At 54.5% G+C, this 19,965-nt stretch overlaps 1 protein-coding gene across 2 annotated transcripts; it reads left to right on the top strand.

Annotated features, from left to right (window-relative positions):
• Positions 1-1,307: 1,307 nt before the first annotated feature.
• Positions 1,308-19,951, top strand: ZDHHC1 (zinc finger DHHC-type containing 1). 2 transcript variants are annotated; one of them, XM_069497911.1, is made up of 12 exons: positions 1,308-1,525; positions 7,714-7,760; positions 9,128-9,370; positions 12,832-13,007; positions 14,830-14,931; positions 15,336-15,460; positions 15,554-15,712; positions 15,957-16,069; positions 18,784-18,866; positions 19,098-19,191; positions 19,316-19,394; positions 19,500-19,951. In XM_069497911.1, the coding sequence occupies exons 2-12, from the start codon at positions 7,752-7,754 to the stop codon at positions 19,781-19,783; spliced, it is 1,467 nt and encodes a 488-aa protein (XP_069354012.1). In that variant the 5' UTR covers positions 1,308-1,525; positions 7,714-7,751; the 3' UTR covers positions 19,784-19,951. The 2 variants fall into 2 exon arrangements, with proteins under 2 accessions (XP_069354012.1, XP_069354011.1); XM_069497910.1 differs by having other exon boundaries at positions 19,316-19,951.
• Positions 19,952-19,965: the final 14 nt, after the last annotated feature.

Here is a 19,965-nt window from a genome sequence, read left to right on the forward strand (position 1 = left end):
CTTCATTTTTCCAATTCACATAAGAGTGAAAGAGTCATCTTGTATTTCTGAAGCCAGAGTAGCATTGATATTGATTCCACATCCAATTTGAGCTTATCAGTCCTGAAAACAAGAATTTAAATCACAGAGAGCTTAAGTCACTTGCACAAGGACACACGTAACTGGCATGTAAGCATAAATAGTTATGTTGCTTTTATTGTATGCTGGTGCCTTACAAATTTTCGAGACAGTATGTTTTCTGACTCCGTCTTCCCATTCTGAGAAGATAGCTAGCCAGCTGCTCACCATTTTAGGGCCTTGGAGATATGGATAGGACAGCTAGCAGAAGACAAAGGCTCTTCCTGTTTTTTGAGAAAGACTGGGCTCATGGGAGAATCCATTCTGAGTGTCCCCAAGGAGAAGGGGAGAAGGAAAGCCAGGTCAGCACAGAGGTCCCCTAGGCAGGGAAAGGGAACAGAGACTACAGGCCCTGAAACAGAGCAAGCAGGTGTCTGTCCCTGGCAGCCCCAGGGAGGGGTGGTGGCCTCAGCAGGCATGGCCCCACCCACACAGCCCAAACTAGAAAACCTTTGGGCCAATGGCTGTGGCCTCAGTACTGAACAAGACCCAGGTTTAGAAGGTGTTTTGTTTTGTTTTGTTTTGTTTCTGTAGGAGATCATGAGTCCTGTGGAATGATCTGGCTAAGAGGAGCCCAGTGGAGGCCAAGATTGAATTTCCCATCAGCCTGGAAGTTGTGGGGTTTCGGTAGGATTTATGCTCGATTTAAAAGCAATAAAGAAATAGTTTGTGCTACATATTTTAAGCTCTCATCCTTAACATTTTGTATTATGGGGTACCTGCATTTTTAGTTGTGTAATTTATTTGTCTAGATCAGTTTCCTATTTAACCTGTAAACTCCCTGAAGGACCCGGGTCTCGTGGGTGTTTCCCCATGGTACGTCCGTGCTCAGCACATACTCTCATTAAAGTGTGCAAGTTGACAGAGGGTCTTCCCGAGAGTAGTGGTCTCCGGGGAGGAACTGGATGGGGGGCGCGTCTGGGACAAGTTAGGATTTTAGGAAGGCAAACTGGGGATCCGGGATGGGAGAAAGTGGGTTTTCTAGGAGAAAGGTTAGAAAAAAAGCCAGCAATGGGCCGGGTGAGGCGCCAGGGGGTCCCTGGCAAGCCCCGCCCCGAGCCAGGATACAGGCGCGAAGTGACGCAGCGCGGTTTGGCCGCTGTGGGGCGCCGTAGCCCGCGCCGTTGCCGGGGGAACGGGCCCAGCGCCGGACGAGGCCCAGCCGGTGTTGGCCTGGCCTGGCTGCGCCGCCAGCCCGCCAGAGCCCGAGCCGGAGGACCCGCCAGCCCAATCTCCGCCCGGGATGGGGCCCCGCTCCGGGGCGCGTCGCCGCCTGGTCCCGGGGACCGTCCCTGCCGCGAGGGTCTGAAGCTCAGCTGCTCCGGGGAGGGTGGATGGCCAGGCGCGAGGGCCGAACCGCTGGCCGACCTTGGCAGGGCTGATCTGGCGCGGCAGCCGCGACGCTCAGGTGAGGAGCCTCTGCCCCGTTTCTCACCTCAGAGCCTGGCCTGAGCCATCGGGTCGCGGCCGCTGCCGCCTGGCCAGGCTCTGGGCTCTCCTCGGCCTGGAGCTCGTGGCCTGAGCTCCAGGGACCCGGCCGAATGCAGGACTTCCTTCCAGCGTTCATCGGGTTTACAGATTTGCATTGCGCGCCTACTGTGTGCCAGGCGCGGGCACAGAGGGCTCCGAACAGACGCGGCAGGTCTTTTAGAACCCGCAGAGTATTAAGGAGAGGGGTGGAGAGCAGGCGCCAGATTCATGACTAAAGTAATTTCAGGTCGGGTTAAGTGCTCTGGTGATGAAATAGAGGGGTTAGTCAGCGACGGTCTGTCTTAAAAGGCCAGATTTAAGCTAAGACCTTAAGGTTGGAAAGGAGCCAGCAGTGTGAGCACAGGAAGGGTGTTTCTGGAAGAAGGAAAAGCCAGTGCAAAAGTCTGGAGGCAGCAGAGTACATCATGGAGGAGAAAGGGTGAGGGGAGCTCTGCAGGCCCAGGTGGGGGTGTCACCTTTATCCCAGCAAGTCAAGGAAACCACTGAAGTGTTTTGATGAGTTTCAAGTTTTGAAAAGCTCACCTACCTCTGGCTGCTATGGGCAGCATGGTTGTGACAGGGCACACTGGGAAGTCAGCTGAGAGCCATCCTAGTTCTGCCAGTCTAGCTGTGCCACCTGGAAGAATTTACTTAGTCTCTCTGAGCCGAGTGTTCTAATCCGTGGAAAGGTGGTGATGTTCTGCATGTTGTTTATGAATGAGAAAGTGAGAGGCTAGCTAGATCTGAGACCAGTGACTAGAGAGATCTATGAGGACAGCTTGAAATGAAATTTATTTATCCAACCCCCACAACCTTGTCCAACCCTTGGGGGTTGGATAAGTAAATTCCATTAAGGTCCTTAAAGCAGTGCCTGGCACAGAATAAGTGCCCTCTAAATGCTAGGTTTGGTTATGGTTGTTGAAACAGTGTAGGAGAGCAATGAGGGAGGTTTGGGTTAGGGTGATGGCCGCAGAAATGGTAAGAAGTGGCTTAACTTCTTTACTGAAGAAGACCTCGGTTTAGACATGGGTGAAGGATGGTCCCTGCTTTTGTGGAACTGGTGGCTCACTGTGGGAGATGGGTTTGTAAACAGATAATCACCATGAGATGCAATCAAAGCAACAACAGCACTCAATTAGCCAGGTTTTGTTTTGTTTTGCTTTGCTTTTGTTTTGCTTATTTTGTTCTGTCACAGTTTTGTTCCTAATGGCTGTTTCTTGGTGGGTGTTCCCCAAGGCTGGCTCCTACAGTCTGTAAGTTGATTTCCTGGTTAAAATCAACAACCCTTGCCTCCCCTTCATTAGCCTTGTTTCTGCTCCATGCCACTCCCTCCTTCTTGTCCCCTTAACTTGGATCCCAAACAGTCTGCAGTGGTTGCTTCAGGAGGAGAATGGCATAGAAAATATTTGCAGACCACACCAACTCAGGAATGATTGAGGTTTCAAGCTTTTCTTGTCATAGCATCAGACTTGTGTGTGTTGTTTATGAGAGAGAAAGTGAGGGCCCAGCCGCATCTCCAATGACCGGAGAGGTCTTTGGGAACAGCTTGAAGTTCCAGTTTATTTTCTGGGAGTTGTGTGATAGGCATCCCTTGGTTGAACTATAGCCACTTCCCAGAATTTTAAGGCCAGAGACTTCTCTGGCACCTGTGTGGAATTTTAATAAACAAAGTACTCGTCCCTAAAAATCTTTTGTAAGTGACTTTTTGCAGTGTCAAACAATGTGCACTGGGAAGTGCTTTCTTTCCAGCTCCCCTTTAGGTTGTTAAACTGTGCATCTGTTAAATCTCAGTGAAAATTATTTCAAAAGCAGATTCTGGGAAAAAGTGGAAAACTCACTTAGGAATATCCATAGATAGAAAATCTCTCACATGGAAGCCATAAATCCTCTAGCAGAAAGAAAAGCTTAAGGAGCAGAACTTTCCTGTAGAGCGTACCTTCCCTTTGGGTTCTGGGAGTCACAGAGAGCTGAGCTGGCCTTGGCCGAGGACAAACAAAGCCCTGCCCAGCAACCCCTCTGTTGTGCTGCCTGGTTGTCTGATTCTAGCTTTGACAAGACCCCTAACAGCTCCTCCTTACAGCTGTGCAGCTGAGCGACTCAGAATTGCTTTCAAGAGTGAGAAAGCATTTCAGTAAAACCAAACACTCTTGTTGTGTGGCTGTTGGGCAGGAATTCCTTGTTTGGCTGGCATGGTACAGGGCTCTGGACACACAAGTGCATTTGCTCCACATGGCAGCCTAGTGGAGCCAGGAGGGCAAGAAGTGACACCCCTCAATCATTTATTATTTGACATACTTTTTTTTTTTTTTCAAAAGCATATGGGCCAGGTGCGGTGCCTCACGCCTATAATTCTAGCACTCTGGGAGGCCAAGGCCGGAGGATCCCTTGCACTCAGGAGTTCAAGACCAGCCTGAGCAAGAGCACGACCCCCAAAAATAGAAAAAAAAAAAAAAATTAGTCCGGTGTGGTGGCTCTCACCTGTAGTCCCAGCTACTTGGGAGGCTGAGGCAGGAGGATCGCTTGAGTCCAGGAATTTGAGGTTGCAATGAGGTATGATCATGCCACTGCATTCTAGCCTGGGTGACAGAGCAAGACTGTCTCAAAAAAAAAAAAAAAAAAAAGCAGTACATGTTTATGGTATAATAAAAAATTGCAAATCTCTGGTTTACAGCCCTCAGGCCTAGACCTCTTCCCAGAGGCTGCCCCTGTGTTTGGTTCCTCACATTTCCTTCCAGAGAGTCTGTCCATATAGGAATATAAATGTTTATTAATCCCCTTCATTTTTTTTTTACTTGGTAGCTCGCTTTACAACTGTTCTACATCTTGCTTTTTCACTTAACTGTGTGTCAAAGATCATTTCATCTCTTTTTTTTATTTCTTGTTTTTGATGTTGCATAGCATTCTACTGTGTGGATGTGCCATAGTTTGTTTATATTGTTTTTTGTCCTTTATTATTACAAACAACACTGCAATGAATCTTTGTGTATTTTGAGAGTATATACATGTGTAAGATAAACACCCAGAAATGGAATGTCTGGGTCAAAAGGTATAATGTGTGTTCTAAAGTTTGGTAGACTTACCATATTACCTTCTGTCTAACTTTTTTGAAAGATGAGCACAGAAGAGATCCAAAGAGGAGGATCTATGACATTTGTCCCCAGGTTCCTCAGTCTGTGAGCAGCAGTGCAGGAACCAGAAAAAGGCCCTCTCTGTCTCCAGGCCTGGGCCTTTTTCCTTGGTCCAACCTGCCTCTCCCATGGGTGGCTCTGGGCCCTCCAAGCCCCTGCTTCAGCCTTGTCATTTTCTCCTCTGACCCCTCCCCCTAGACTCCCAGGTCCTTAGTTTCCCCTGACAAACCCTCGTTAGTGTAATAATTCTGACGTGTGATGTCCTCACACACGGTGCAGGAATCCAGGAATGCCCACAGTCTCTCTGGGCTAGGACCTTTCCCCTAAGCCTGGTTCCTTTGACAATGCCATGCATGAATTTCAGAACAACATGCCTAAATATTTTTTTTGGTGGCAGCAGAGGTGGGCAGGAGGGAAGTAGATCATTCACGTAACTATCCTACAGTTTATAATGAGAACATAAAATGTTAAGATTTCCTTCATTTAACTTAAGTATGTAAATTAAGGTAGCCTAACCTTGTTTTGAAAACACTATTTGAGACTTTTAGCAAGTGAATGTTCACAGGAATAGATTATTATTATTATTATTATTATTAAAACACCAGCCACAGGGGAAAGGAATAGATTATTGTCATCCTGGTAATGGCCTTCACCTTGTGGAGACAAAGGAAGGGCCTGCACAGCCCCTCCAGCCTGCCTCAGAAGCCAGGTGTGTCCGGGTGGCTGCTACCTGTGCCTATAGCACTTTCTTTTATTCCCGCCAGCCTAGCTCTCTAGGGTTTGTTCTGTGGGAACAGAAGGTACATGGAGAATGTTTTACCAAGGCCCATGGACCTCTCAGCCACCACAGATGCAGCCGGGGGTACCAGGTGGCCAGGGGGAGCTTGCAGGCTTGACTCCCATCTGCTGACCACCTCCTCTCAAAGCGCAGGGCTGCTGGGCTGCTGGCCTCCCTGGGCCAGCTTGCTGTGGTGTCACCTCCCCTGTCCCATTCTACCCTGTATGGTTAGAAAGCTTTCCAAAACACCCCTCACCATTATGTCACTCTCCTGCTTTAAACTCCCTTTGACTCCCTTCGGCTCTTTCAGCAGTGCCCAAGCTTCCCCACCTGGCTTCCTAGGTCCCCTGTGATCTGAGTCCTGCAGCTCCTCAGGGCTCATCTCTCACCGGCCCCTCCCCTCTCCAACCCCTCCCTCCACCCCCAATCTGTCCACCCCGTGTTTTGTCACACTGAATGGCTGGCCCTGGCATGGGCTGCCAGAATGCCCATTTGCCCACTGCACTGATGTCTGTCTGTGTCTCTCTGGGCCCAGAAAGGAAGCCCCTGAGGGCAGGCGCTGGGTCGCAACTGCGTTTACATCCTCGGTGCACACAGGGGCTGGGCTGCAGTAAGTGCTGACTGGCCAAGATCTGCATGTGCCAGCTGGCTGTGTTGTTGGGGAGTAGAGCCACCCATCTTTCAATCCGGTCTCCTAGAGAAAGAAGTGCTGAGAGGGGAGGAACAGTCAGAGAAGTCTCTGGGTCTGGTGACAGTGCTTGGTTCCATCCATAGGCCTTGGGGCCCCATCTTGGATTCTCTCCAACCTCCCAGCCCTTTTAATCAAAATCTTTTGGGGCAAAGGAATGTGTGGCCACCAACTGTGCAAGAGACAATGTTATTGGTCAAGAGTTGGTTGGCTCGAGTTTTTGGGACAGGTGCCATGCCTCCTGGCCAGCTTGGGCGTCTATTCCAGAATGCTGCCGCTGCTGCTGCAAGGGAGTTCTGCCCAACAGCACTGTCCCCACATCAGTCTGAGGCAAGTGGTACCTCTCTGGGCCAAGGGTAATCTGATTTGGGGTCAGAACCGTCCCCAAGGCTATTGGTGGCAGGCCCCTGGCTTTATGTGGTAACTCCTCCTGCCTCAGGAGTCTGGGATGCAACAGCACTGGGGTTGCCTGTGGCCACTGCCAGGCAGTGGGGACGCATCAGCCCCAAGCCTTGGGTTGTTCAGCTTTGGGGGTGGCAAAGAGAAAGCCACAATTTAGGGATTCAAAGTCATGGATTCTCTTCAACACAGTTGCCCTGGTGATGGTACCGCAGGAGAGCTGCTGTCAGCCCCAGGGATGTGCCCCAGAGCAGAACCACCCAGCATTCACAGGACTTGACCTAATGACCTTTTATTGTTTCCAAAAATCAAGGACAAAGATTTGCTACCTCTGGGGACATTCAAAAGAAAGTGATGCCAGCTCATTGACCACTTTTGTCACCTTAGATCAGAGGTGACAAGATTAGAATGACGATCCAATGGCTTAGCTCTTATGATAGTGTATTCTTTAGGGCCACTGACTTAAGAAAGCAACTGGAGCCAATCCCATCACCTTGAGCATAAACCTCGGAGACTGTCAGATGAAGTAGCTTCAGTCTGGAGATCTGAAGACAAACCAGAGAGCTAGTTAAGGGTAACGATAACATCTAGCATGTAGTGAGCGTTCCTGTGCCAGGGATTTACCCGCAGTGTTGCTGATCTATACACTGCCCTAGGGAGGCATCCCCACCCCCAGTTTTCAGATGAGGAAACTCAGGCCACTTGGTTAGAAATTGCAGAACTAAGAACTAAACCTACATCTGTTACCTCCAAAGCTGTTTTTTTTTTCCTTTTTCCTTTTGTGGCATCTTATTGAAGACAAGGTAAGTGACCAAAGGATTCCAGTTGATTCCCGGGTAGAAAACTAAGATCACTCAGTTCAGTTTTGAGATGAGAGTACTCAGAGGTGACTTCAAATACTGCCAAGCTTGGCTTGCAGGAGCCTCTGAGCCTCTGGTGGACTGAAGGACAGAGCAGCTAAGAGTGACTGTCCAGCAGTCAGGGTGACAGCCAGTCAGCCCAGGGAGCTGGGCTCAGGGAGGGATGGGTGCGTGATGGCTGTGCAGACGGGGGCGGGCTGGGAGGACTGAAAGTAGGGCGGGTGGGGCCAAGATTCCGCTCCATTACTGTGCCCACATTTCCTTTTATTTCAGATGTTTTCAAGTCAGCAAATGTTTACTGAGCATCTACTATGTACAAGGTACAATTCTGGGTGCTTCGGTGAGGGTATGTGGGGGTCAGAGGAGAATGAATCACAGCACATTTGCTGCCTTTGGGGGAAGCTGTCATAACGGGAGTGGACATAGGGATGGCCAGGTGTTCCAAATGACAAAGTGACTTATCCAATAAGGACTCAACATGAGGACCCCCTGACTCCACTTGGGACATTGGGGAAAGCTTCCTGGATGTGGGGACTCTTGTGGTTGGCTCTGATGATTAAGTCTCATTTTGTTGGGTTGAGAAGTGAGAAGGGCATTACAGGCAGATGTGCTGAGGGGGTGTCTGCCACGCCATTTTTGCTTAGTCACATTCCCTGGCCCATGGGCAGGGGCTCCTGAAAGGAAAGTCCAGCTATCAGGGTTTTGTCCCAGCTCCTGGCCTTCCCACCAAGTATCTCCCCAGGTGTGGCACTGCCTGCCTCAGCTGCAGTCCCATCTTGGGCCCAGATAATACTGGGAGGGGTCTCCCTCCTGTTACAACAAGTTCACCCTGCCCTGCCCTGCATTTATCTTTGGCCACCAGGCCAGCTATTGGGCTAAAGGGGGCTGGGTGGAGTGGGGGTTTTTGCCATCTGGTGATCTGGCTCTGACCGAGGCCTGGCCTTGCCCTGAACTCCCTCAAGGGGGTCAGAGGGCATCAGCCCACCTTCCCGGGTAAATCTGTGCACAGGCCCAGGTTTACTTAGAGAGCTGTGGTCCTTTCTGCTGCTGGAGGAAAGTATGGAGGTATCCTTCCCTCTCGTGTGTGCTGGCTCCTCTCCAGCCAAGAAGCCCCAAGCAGCCTTTCTGAGGTGTGGGGCAGAGGTTCAGGGTCCCCCAGCCCTAAAGGGATTCCAAGTCTGCTGAGGGGCAGAGGCATACCCCTTTCTGAGCACCTCCACTTCTTGTTTCCCTTAGCAAACGATACAGGGGCCCTCTGTGACACTTGCATTTGGACCTCAGGACAGAGGTGACTAATCCTAACAGAATCAGCATGTGTTCTCATCGCTCTGGCCCTAGCCTGATATTATTACCAGATGAGAACATGTCTTACTGGGTTTAACTCTGATGGCTGTAGAGTAACAGGCAGCCACACTGTGTCCTGAATAAACCCTGGGCCCTCCTACTTTGTCCTAGCCAGGCTGGGGCCAGAGTTTGCTCTGGGGCTTTGAGACAGCACCCCACTCCCACCCTCCCCCACTGCCAGTCTCTGTCATGCTAGAACCCTAGGTTCCCTTGCAGAGTAGCTGGGTGGTGGCTTCAGGTCCCAGCCTGCCACCCCCATGCTAAAACCTGGCTGCAGTGGGACCCTGGGCTCCAGCAGGGCCTCCTCCGGACAGTGCTGTCACTGCTCTTTCTCCCTCTGGAGATGAACATCTGCAACAAGCCCTCCAATAAGACGGCTCCTGAGAAGAGTGTGTGGACGGCGCCTGAGCAACCCAGTGGACCCTCCCTGGAGCTGCCGGGCCAGCGATCCCGCCGCAATGGGTGGAGCTGGCCCCCTCACCCGCTCCAGATTGTGGCCTGGCTGCTGTACCTCTTCTTTGCTGTGATCGGCTTTGGGATCCTTGTTCCCCTCCTGCCTCACCACTGGGTGCCTGCTGGCTATGCTGTATCCTTAGGAAAGTGTGGGGCCGGTGCGGGGAAGTGCGTGGACAGACATAGCAGAGCCCCACAGCTGGGCTCAGAGCCTCAGGGAGCACAGGTGGGGCACAACAGGGTGGGCCCAGTCCCAGGGGCCAGCTGCTCACCTGCCCGCCCTCCAGCCCCCATCTGACTCCTCCACCTGACAGGGTGAGCGGACAGCCCTAAAGTACCTTGGAGCATTTAAAGCCCCACACAGATGTGAATCTTATCCACCGAGTCCCACAGGAGTGATCACAGAAGACGACAGCCTTAGAACCATCTTTAGGCTAATTGTGTTTAGAGCTAAACAAAGAACAAATTAGGGAATGATTATTCCATTTACGAAAGAAGTTTTCACTTTTTTTTTTTTTTTTTGAGACAGAGTCTCACTCTGTTGCCCGGGCTAGAGTGAGTGCCGTGGCGTCAGTCTAGCTCACAGCAACCTCAAACTCCTGGGCTCAAGCGATCCTACTGCCTCAGCCTCCCGAGTAGCTGGGACTACAGGCATGCGCCACCATGCCCGGCTAATTTTTTGTATATATATATTTTAGTTGTCCATATAATTTCTTTCTATTTTTAGTAGAGACGGGGTCTCACTCTTGCTCAGGCTGGTCTTGAACTCCTGACCTCGAGCAATCCACCCGCCTCGGCCTCCCAGAGTGCTAGGATTACAGGCGTGAGCCACCGCGCCCGGCCTAGTTTTCACTTTTCAAAAAGAGTCACGGTAGAATTCTTTTGCGTAGTAAGTTTTCTGGTACATTTAAAATGTGGTTTTTATTTACAGACAGATTATTACGCTGTGCTCAGGACTGTTTATGAGCACATTGGAGCAGACCCTTTCAGTATGAGATTGAATGTGACAAGAGGCAGGATAGAGATGCCCTGAAGGCTCCTGGGAACAGTGACAAACATGGACTTGCCTGAGCCCAGTGGTGTGATTGCCCCAGCCCTGGCCATAGCCTCCAGGAGCAGAGGACGTGGCAGCAAGGCCAGGGGATAGAAGTGCCCCTGTACGGAGAGCTCCTGTGAGAGTGTCCTGGGATGTACACTTCAGAGGTGGTTCCTGGGGGGAAGGTGGGAAGAACCACCTAAGGGTGGTTGGCAGGGATGAGCTTGAAAGCCTTGGTCTCTGATCAGTGCCTTCAGGGCTGCGCAGGGCTGAGTGGCTTCTGCCTGCTCTTTGGGTCTCAGTCTCCTCCTCTGTCTGACAGGAAGGGGCCTGCCTGCCTCCCGGGGTGAGAGAGCGAGGAGCAGTTAGAGTGTGTGAGCACCAGAGCACATAAACCATGAACATGAGCGTCCTGCGGACTGCACAGCCCTGGGCTCGTGCTCCCCAGCTCAGAGCCTCTAATGGCTTCTTCTTGCCTAAAGGAATTAGGTTCAAGATCTTTCCATGGCCTTCAAGACTCAGCATATTGTGGATCTTTTCTGCCTCTCCAGTTTCCTCTGGTACTATGTTCCCTGTTCTCCGTTTCACCAACACTAGTGTCTGTCTGGAGGCCCCTTGCCTCTCTCCCTGCCCCCAAAACCCAGCTGAGTCACAGGTCAAGAACTGGCAGCCTGTGGGCTAATCTGGCCTGCAGATTTTTCAAAAATTGAGATATAATTATGATACAAAATGTGCAGATCTTGTGTTCCTTCTATAGGTGTGTTTTAAAAATTATTTCCTTAACATTTAAACATAAAAACCCAGATTTCTGGTTCCTTTGAGAAGCTAGAATTTGGCAACGTGGGCCCTCATTCTTGCATGGCAGCCATGAGCTGGAACCATACTCCAGCCACACCTCTGGCTGGCACAGTCCCTAGCCAGGCCCCCTTTCCTCTTTTCTTTACCTGCCAGGTCCCCATTGTCCCTTCTGCAAGCCTCAGCTGAGGTGCTACTTTCTCACTTAGGCCTTCTGGAGCCCCCTTCAGACTAGATGAGGTCACTTGGTGACAAACGGGCATAGTATAGCCCCGTGGACTTTCTTCATTGTATTAATTAATGATCCCATTATTTCATCAGTATCTTTGTTTCCCACCAGACTATTGTCTCCTCAGGGCTAGGGATGAGTCTTTCTTGCCCCTGCCGTACCCCTCAGTGTCTGGCCCAAAGAAAGATCTCAGTAAACAGGTGAATGAATGAACCAGGGGTGGAGCCAGAGAAGTGCGGGAGCAGGCAGGAAGCTCAGTGTTTGCTCTCATTCCGTGTCTGGACAGAGGCTGGACTGGGGAGGCTCAGTAGCTGGCGATACCAGAGGTTTGGGAAGAGCCAGAACAAAAGAGGCCGTGCCCCTGTGCTGAGGAGTGAACTCCAGCTGGAGAGCCATTGAGAGCCATTGTAGGGTTTAAACAGGGAGGGCTTTAGAGTTAAGCTTTTAAAAAGCTCACTGTGTGACCATGTGAAGGGTAGACTTAAGGGAACACAGGTTAGGAGACTATGGAGTGACCCAGGCAAGAGATGAAGAGCTGACCGCAGCAGTGGCCATACAGCGAGGTCAGTGACAGCCATGGGATCATCTCTCAGCTGTGGTGAGGCACATCAGGGCAGAACCTCGCTCATGCAGACATGTGGAAAAGTTTGGCTGCTGGGAGGAGGCGGAAGGGAAGAAAGGAGGTTGGACAGCGGATGGGTGAAGGATGGAGGATGGAGAGATGACATCTGCCTGGCTGGCAAGGACACGGATGGAGGATGGTGGGGGGAGGCAGGTGGAGGGAGGGTGGGACGGTGGATGGCCACCTGGGTGGAGTCTACTGGTGAGTTTTTACACACGCAGACTTTGCAGCAAGTTGCCAGCGTACTCGTCTCCTGCGTTTGGCCCAATCACTGAGCAATAGGCCCTGGAAGAGCTGCGTTTCAGGTCCAGGAATTAGCTATGCCGCCCTGGCATGCCAGACACTCAGCCTGGGGGTCCAGGTACCTAGACTCCAGGTGGGGGAGGCAGTGAGTGTATAAGCCCCTGTCAGCAAGGGATTCTCCATCTGGCCCGGCTGCTGGAAGGGGATGGCTGCCTCCCTCCCAGAGCCGACTTCCTGTGAAAGCAAGATAAGCAAGCTCACAGCTTAAACTTTAGGTGCCTGGACCTTTGGTCTCTGTCAGTCTCACATCACCATTTGGAATCTGAAACCAGAAATGGACCTACAGTCAGACCAGCCAGGGCCTGTGCTGGGCCTGGAGCAGTGAGGCCAGGGTCCTGTGCTTGGTCCCCTAGGTGGCAGCAGCAGGCAATGTTGGCTGTGGGCTCTGTTACCAGATGGCCCATCTCCTCTTCCATTTGAGGGCACAGGGGTCCACTGCAGAGGTCTGATGAGGAGGCTCTGGGGGGCTGGAGGTGGGAGGTGGCACAGGCAGAGAATCTCTGCTCAAGGGGAGTTGGCATGGAGGTGGGGAAGTTCCCTGGCCATAGGGAGTGGGGTGTGGTTCCCAGCCAGCAGAGTGTAAAGTGAGTCTTTAACCTGCTGGGCCAGTGCATGGGCGCCATCTTTGCTGGCCACCTCGTGGTGCACCTGACCGCCGTCTCCATCGATCCAGCAGATGCCAACGTTCGGGACAAGAGCTACGCGGGTCCCCTACCCATCTTCAACCGCAGCCAACACGCTCACGTCATTGAAGACCTGCACTGCAACTTGTGCGATGTGGATGTGTGAGTGCGTGCGAGTGCGTGGGTCTGGGTACGTTTGGGTGCTGAGTATGCCTGGGGATGGCCAGCAGGGGCATGCAGGGCAGAGAGAGGCATGCTAGAGCTTCACAGTTATCCCGATGCTTTTCAGAACCCTAGTGTTTTATGCAGTTAAGAATCTTGGCCGGACCCAGTGGCTCATGCCTGTAATCCTAGCACTTTGTAAGGCTGAGGCAGAAGGATCATTTGAGGCCAGGAGTTCAAGACCAGCCTGAGCAACATAGTGAGACCTTGTCTCTACCAAAAAAAGAAAAAAATTAGCCTGGCATGGTGGCACGCACCTGTAGTCCCAGCTACTCGGGAGGCTGAAGCAGGAGAATCACTTGAGCCCTGGAGTTTGAGGCTGCGGTGATGGCACTACAGTCTAGCCCAGGCAACAGAAAAACCCTGTCTAAAAAAAAAAAAAAAGAATCTGTTGGAGTGGCAGATAATTGGGTCCTTGAGAAGGTGAGGAGAAGGAGGTGACTGGGTAATTGGAAACAGAAGATGAGGAATAGCATTCCAACAGGTAACACAGGAAACACTTGGCACTGCCACAAACATTTCTAGGGACTAACTCTTCCAACGACATCCCCCATCTCTCACAAGCATTCCCACATGGGGTGGGGAGGAGAGTTAATGCTTACGTACTTACCGTGTGCTAAGCACCGTGCACAGCCTTCCTGCAAGGAGGGCAGCATCTTCCCACTTCACAGAGGAGGAAGAGCCCAGCCTTCAGAAAGGCTGAGAGGCCTGCCTGAAGTCCCGCACAGCTACTGACACCAGAGCCAGATTCACAGCCCGGGCTGCCTGGCCCCTAAGCAGACACCGTCTGCTCATTTACTCATGAGCCATCTGAGGCCAAAAGAGGCCAAGTGACTTGCCCCAGGTCACACTGCTGTTGAGGAGAGGAGTCAGAATGTGGAGCACCCATACCAGCTTGGCTGGTCCCAACCCCCTCTGTGGGGGGCCTCCCCACCCTCTGGAGCTTCCCAGTCCCCCAGCCTCAGGTGGGAGAGCAGGGATGGGGGTGTGGTCCAAGACCAGAGCCACACTTCCAAACTGAAGACCCAGGCAGCCTGTGGAAGGGGGTCTGTCCTCAGGAATTGGAAAGCCCACAGTGTTAAGGCACTAAGGACTTAGGCATGAGGCCATCCTGCCAGTCTAGGTGCCAGTCTGTGTGCTGTCTCTGTGTGGCTGCTCTGGCAGTTCGTGCCCATTGCAGGAGTCTGTCCTTTTCTGGGGAGGGGGACGTGCCCCACTCTTCCACACTTCCTTGGGCCTTCTCCAGTTGGGAGATTCTCACTTGTGTTTTAGTGTGGCTGCCCCTCAGCCGGCCCCCTGCAGCGAGCTGCCTTAGTGCCCACCCAGATGGCAGCTTGCTCCTCTTCTGGGGCTCCCTGTTGATTAGCCCACACAGAATGTTTTTTGGAATAATGCCCCGAAAATTCCTATAGAATGGCAAGGAAACAGGGACCCAGAAATGGAGATGTCAGGAAGAGCAATGCAGACCATGGTCTCGGCAGCCTTGCTCTCTTGCTCCCTGGCCCCACACCTGCATCTTCTGGCTTGTCGCAGGGGTCTTGCTTGGGAAGTAAGCCCCTTTTCCGTTTCATGCCACCATCACCTAGGTGTGCAGTCCCAGAGCAGGACAGCACAGTGCACCCCCAACCCTCATCGGGGTCCCCCAGCTCTACGGAAGCGCCGCTTCCTCCAGGGGTCCCACCCCGCAGTGCCTGCAGGGGGCGCACGCGCTCCTTGGTGTGGCGGAAGCGCCTGCCGACCGCGCTGTGCCCCTCACCCGCAGGAGCGCCCGCTCCAAGCATTGCAGCGCCTGCAACAAGTGCGTTTGCGGCTTCGACCACCACTGCAAGTGGCTCAACAACTGCGTGGGCGAGAGGAACTACCGGTAAGAGCCGGGCCGGGCCGCACGGGGTCCTGGAGTCACGTACCCGAGGGCGGGGTCCAGGGCCCTTGCAGCCCGGGCTAAAGGCGGCGCCGGGCTGGGGTGCTTTGAGGACCTGTGCGCTGGTGTGCCGCTGGAGTGCTCCTCTGAGACAGATGCTCTTGGGGTGCTGGCTGGGACGACTGAGGGTGGGTTTGGGGTCTTCCACTTTTCTGGCCCAGACAAAAAGGTGGGCACCTGATTGAGTGGCCCCCCATCTTCAGTTTGCCTCATGCCTTTGGCTTTTGAGGAGTTGGAGCCGTGGGCTAGAGGCCCAGCTCCCCTCCCAGCCATGAGCCTTTCTGAGCTCCTGGCCTTCACCAAGCTGGAGCACCCAGGTGCTGACAGCTGCCCATGGTTGGGCCCAGGCTCTTTCTACACAGTGTAGCATCCGCCTTACTGGGTGTCCTGCTCCTGGTGCTGGTGGCCATTTATGTCTTCGTGGAGTTCTTTGTCAACCCCATGAGGCTGCGCACCAACCGACACTTTGAAGGTCAGTTTGGGCTCATTCCTACCCTCTGACCCTGGGCCTGTTCTGGTCACTGGTCACAGCCCTGGCTGGTCACACTCTACCTGTGCCTTGCAGTCCTGAAGAATCACACAGATGTGTGGTTCGTGTTCCTGCCTGCCGCCCCTGTGGAGACCCAGGCTCCTGCCATCCTGGTTCTGGCTGCCCTCCTGATCCTTCTGGGCCTGCTCTCCACAGCCCTGCTCGGCCACCTGCTCTGCTTCCACATTTATCTCAGTAAGTGCCCCCCGCCCTGCCTTGCAGGGGAAAGAGGTCCCTAGGCTGCAGGGAGGTACCTAGTTGGGCTATAGAGCCTTGAAACCATGGCCCTTCCCACTGCTCTCTCTCTATGATGGCCTGGTCTCACCCCAGGACTTAGTGTATTTGGGGACACTGGCTTCAGCCTGGGGCTGGGTGCTCTCCTTCCCCCCAGGGTCCCCTCTCCACTGCACTGAGCCCTCTCCTCCCTCCCACCCCCCAGTGTGGCACAAGCTCACCACCTATGAGTACATCGTGCAGCACCGCCCACCACAGGAGGCAAAGGGGGCCCACAGGGAGCTCGAGTCATGCCCCCCCAAGATGCGGCCCATTCAGGTATAGAGGTGGCCCAGAGGGCTGAGGGGTGGGAAATGGGGCCGGGGTGTGGGGACTGTGCAGGGAGCAGCAGTGAGGAGGCAGGGCATGGGAAGCCAGCCTGGAATTGCCGCTGGAGGAGGGGTGCTGGGGGCAGCTGGGGCCAAGTCTGTACTGAGCACGTGCCCGCTTGCTCAAGTGTGGGCGCAGCCAGAGGGAGCTCTGCATTTCCCCGACCCCATGTACATGCCCGTCCAGGCTCCAAGCACGTGCTGGAGGGCATGGAACATGGGAGCCTGGAAGCAGGCAGCTTGGGGCTGCAGGAGAAGAGAGGATGGACTAGTGACTGGGACTGCAGCCAGGACTAGGACAGCAGCCAGGATGGAGCCATCAGTTCTTTTCATCTGTGACCTTGAGCCCTCATACCCATTACCCTGTTTTATCCTTAGTACAGCCCATAAGGCAGGTACTATTACCACACCCATGTTGCAGATGAGCTTACTGAGGCCGAGAAAGGTTAAATAGAAGCTGGGTCTGGGAGAGTTAAGGTCTCTCCACCCTGAAGCAGGAGCCCTCAGCCTAGCTGCTGACCAGCCCACCCCCATTCCCACGCCCTGTGGTTTCCCGAGGTCAGCAGCTGGGGGTGGGGTGGTCCAGTCCTCAGAGCCCCTAGGGACTGGGAAGGCTGAGCCCTAGATCCTGAATCCTCATGGCAACTGGACACAAACACAGGCTGGTGGGCGGGTTCGGGGAGGGCTTGGGACCCGCCTCTTCTGTTTTCATCACCAGGGCTGGACCCTGCACGTGGGCCAGGCTGCCAAGACTAGGCAGGCCTGGGCCTGGGGCCTGCTGGCTGTTGGTGGAGACCCCTCTGCCACACCACTGCGTACCTGCCCTGGTGCTGGGCACTGGCCTATACATAGTGGCAGCCATCCTGGGGAGTGGACATCACCACAGAGAGGACTGAGGCAGGAGAAGCAGGCAGGAGATTCATAGCTGGCGCCCACTGAGGCAGGGCTGGCCCTGGGATATCCAGACTTCAGCACTCTGTGCCTCTGCTCTGCTTAGTCTTTGGGGCCACTTGTGGCAGCAGCAAGGATATTTAATTTCTGTTCTGTCCATCTACAAATGATGTGAGGGAGGCCTACCAGGGGTAGGAGTGTTATGCCTATCCCCTTTTACAGAGGAGAGAGCTGAGGCTGAGAGGTGTCCCTGCACCATTCAGGAATGTGCACTTTTTTTAAGGTCTCTGTGGAAGGATCCTAGGGACAGCTCTGATGAGAGGAGGGGGGCCTGAGTGAGGACTGCCTGGTGACACTCTGACTTCCCCAGCTGGCTAGGGCCTGGCTATTGTCCCACTGTGGCCCCTCAGTCTTCTGGGACCATCCTCTACTGCTGGCCCCTTCTCTGCCCCAGCCTCCAGAGCCCAGGGCCCTCAGGGTAGGCTTTGCCTGTCTGCTGGGCCCTGGAGGGGTGCTGAGTCCACACTGGGGAAGGGACAAGATGTGGGGCAGTGTTACCTTGAGGTCCCAGTCCCTGTGATTGGCCTGAGACCCCTGACCCTGGGCTCCCCTGCTCAGGCCAGCACTCCGACACCGCTCCCCAAAGGGTCAGCCTGGGCAGAGTTTGGGCAGGGGTGACTGGCTGGGCTCTGTCCCCCAGATCTGCCAGGGCCCCTGTGGGCAGCCACCCCACCCCCAACCCAAGCAGGAATTCGGGAGGGGCCCCTCTCTGGAGCCGTTGCCCCCAAACATAGGCTTGTTTTAGAGACAGCGTTTGCTGTTACTGTGTCGTCTCTGCATTAGTCAGGACGCCTCAGTCTCCATGGAAACTGCTGCTGGAGCTGGTGACAGCTGTCCGAGTGCTCCCCGCTCCAGGCTCTGCCCCACCCACATCCCACACCACGCCCTTCGTCCTTCCCAGGCTGGCTCTGCCTGGGCTTTTGTTTCCTCACCTGCAGCCTTCTGGGGTGGGGCTGGGGTGCGTCCAGCGTGCTACGATGCAGGCCTAGGCTGCTCCTGGGACCTCCTGGCCTCAAGGCCCTTCACTTTCTGGGGTCTCATCTGCCACCCCGAGGGTTGCTGTGAGGATCAGTGATTAAGCAAGTCACAGTTCACCCATAAGCCTGGTCCTGGATTGCAATTCATTCCATCATCCACTGCCTTTCCTTTCGGGGTGGGGGCATGTGGGCAGGGGAGACCGTACCCCCCCACACACACTCCACCCCCGCCTTCTCAGCCGCCAGGATTGTGGCTGGCACTCTGTGAAGGTGAGGAGGGCGTGCCCAGGATTCAGGCGCAATCTCGCCTGTGAACTGCTGCCTTGGCTCTCAGGGAAAAAACCAACTCAGAGGCTGGAGCCCTGAGAGGGGCCAGGAGGAGGAGAGGGCATCCCTGAGCTTCCCTACCACTCTGCTTGGCTGAACACTTCTACACTGGGTGTATAGACTCATGGGGCTGGAGCCTTCCTGGAGGAGGTGGAGTTTTACTAGATGAAGTGAGGACCTGGGGATGGGGTAAGGTCCAGAAATGGGCGTTTTAAGCCTCACACTGCAGAGGGTTTTCCCAGCACAGCTAGGGACTAGGAGGACAGCCCTAGACCGCTGGGTTAAAGTCTGCACTGTCCCGCAGAGGCCAGTGAGGGTGGGTTGTGTTCAGGAATGGGTGACCTCTGGACTCAGGAGGCCCTGGGTCTACACCTGATCTCCCAGCCTCCCTGACCCCCACCTTCCCCAGGAGATGGAGTTCTACATGCGGACCTTCAGCCATGTGCGCCCAGAGCCCCCCAGCCAGACCAGGCCAGCGGCAGTGAATGCCAAGTGAGTTGGACCTGGGCCACCTGGGCATCTCCCATTAGCATGGCAGCCCATCCTAGGTGGGAGAAAAGGGGTAGGTCAAGACCAAGGCATGAGGTCTGGATCCAGCCCAGCCTGTTGGATAGATGAATGCCCCTCTCCTCTGTTAGGGAGGGAGGGAGGCTCTTGTGGCAACCTCCAGCCGGGAGGGTTTGCCAAGCAGCACTCAGGCTGACCCTCCTGCTTTCCCCTCAGACCCTCCCAGCTTCTTGCTACCAGTGGCCAAGGGGAGCCTCCACCGCCCTCTTGCCCAGACACTGTCGCCCTGCCTCCTGAGATCCGACCCCAGGTAGAAGGGACTGTGCTGGGCCCTCTGTCTAGTTGGAGGGGGGTGGAAAAGAAGCCTCTGTTCTGCCACACACTGTTGCATCTTTGGCGATGTGGGGGCCTCAGTTTCCCCTATGTCTCTGCAGAAAAAGAGAAAGCTGCGCCTGTATAAGGTTCCAAGAGCTGAGACCTTGGACCGGGCGTCCCCGCTGCCCAGGCTGCGGGGTGAGCGTTCCTTCCTGTCCGTGTCTTGCTCGGGGAACTCCGAGGGAGGGAAAAGCAGAGTCCTGAGACGCAACCCCTGGTCTCATGTTGCCCTCCTGTGCACAGAGCCCTGGGGCCCCGGCCACAGCTCCAGCCCGTCGACGGATTCCGAGGGCGCCAGCCCGGTGCACTCCGCTGGCCGTGCTGGCGCCTACCACTCGGCGTCAGCCGAGTCCATGGACGAGATTCCAGTGGCGCAGACGCGCCTGGGCAGTGCCGCTCTGGTCGCTCCTGGGGGCAAGGGCCAGGAGCCCGGGCTGGCGCTGCAGGCGCGTGCGCCCGCCGTTTTCGTGAGCCAGAGCAGCGGCGAGCCCGGATTGCGGGGCGGCCGGCAGGCCCGCTTGGCTTAACTGGGCCAAGAGGCAGGAAGGCCGAGGAGGAGCGGCCGGCCCGACTCTCTATGCAACACCCAACCCTCGCCGCACCGAGTGCACTTTAGGGGCTCCTTCGGCCGGCGGGATCGGCCTCCCTCCCCAACTGAGCAATACCCGCCCCACCGGCCAAGATGCTCCAATAAACTTTTTTATGCTTT

Source organism: Eulemur rufifrons, chromosome 23 (genome assembly GCF_041146395.1).
Source record: "Eulemur rufifrons isolate Redbay chromosome 23, OSU_ERuf_1, whole genome shotgun sequence".
Classification (NCBI taxonomy): Eukaryota; Metazoa; Chordata; class Mammalia; order Primates; family Lemuridae; genus Eulemur; species Eulemur rufifrons.

Coding starts and splice junctions, on each gene's coding strand:
- ZDHHC1 (XM_069497910.1), top strand. Junction 15,713..15,956: donor CTGCTTCCACATTTATCTCA/GTAAGTGCCCCC, acceptor CCCACCCCCCAG/TGTGGCACAAGCTCACCACC. Junction 16,070..18,783: donor CCAAGATGCGGCCCATTCAG/GTATAGAGGTGG, acceptor CACCTTCCCCAG/GAGATGGAGTTCTACATGCG.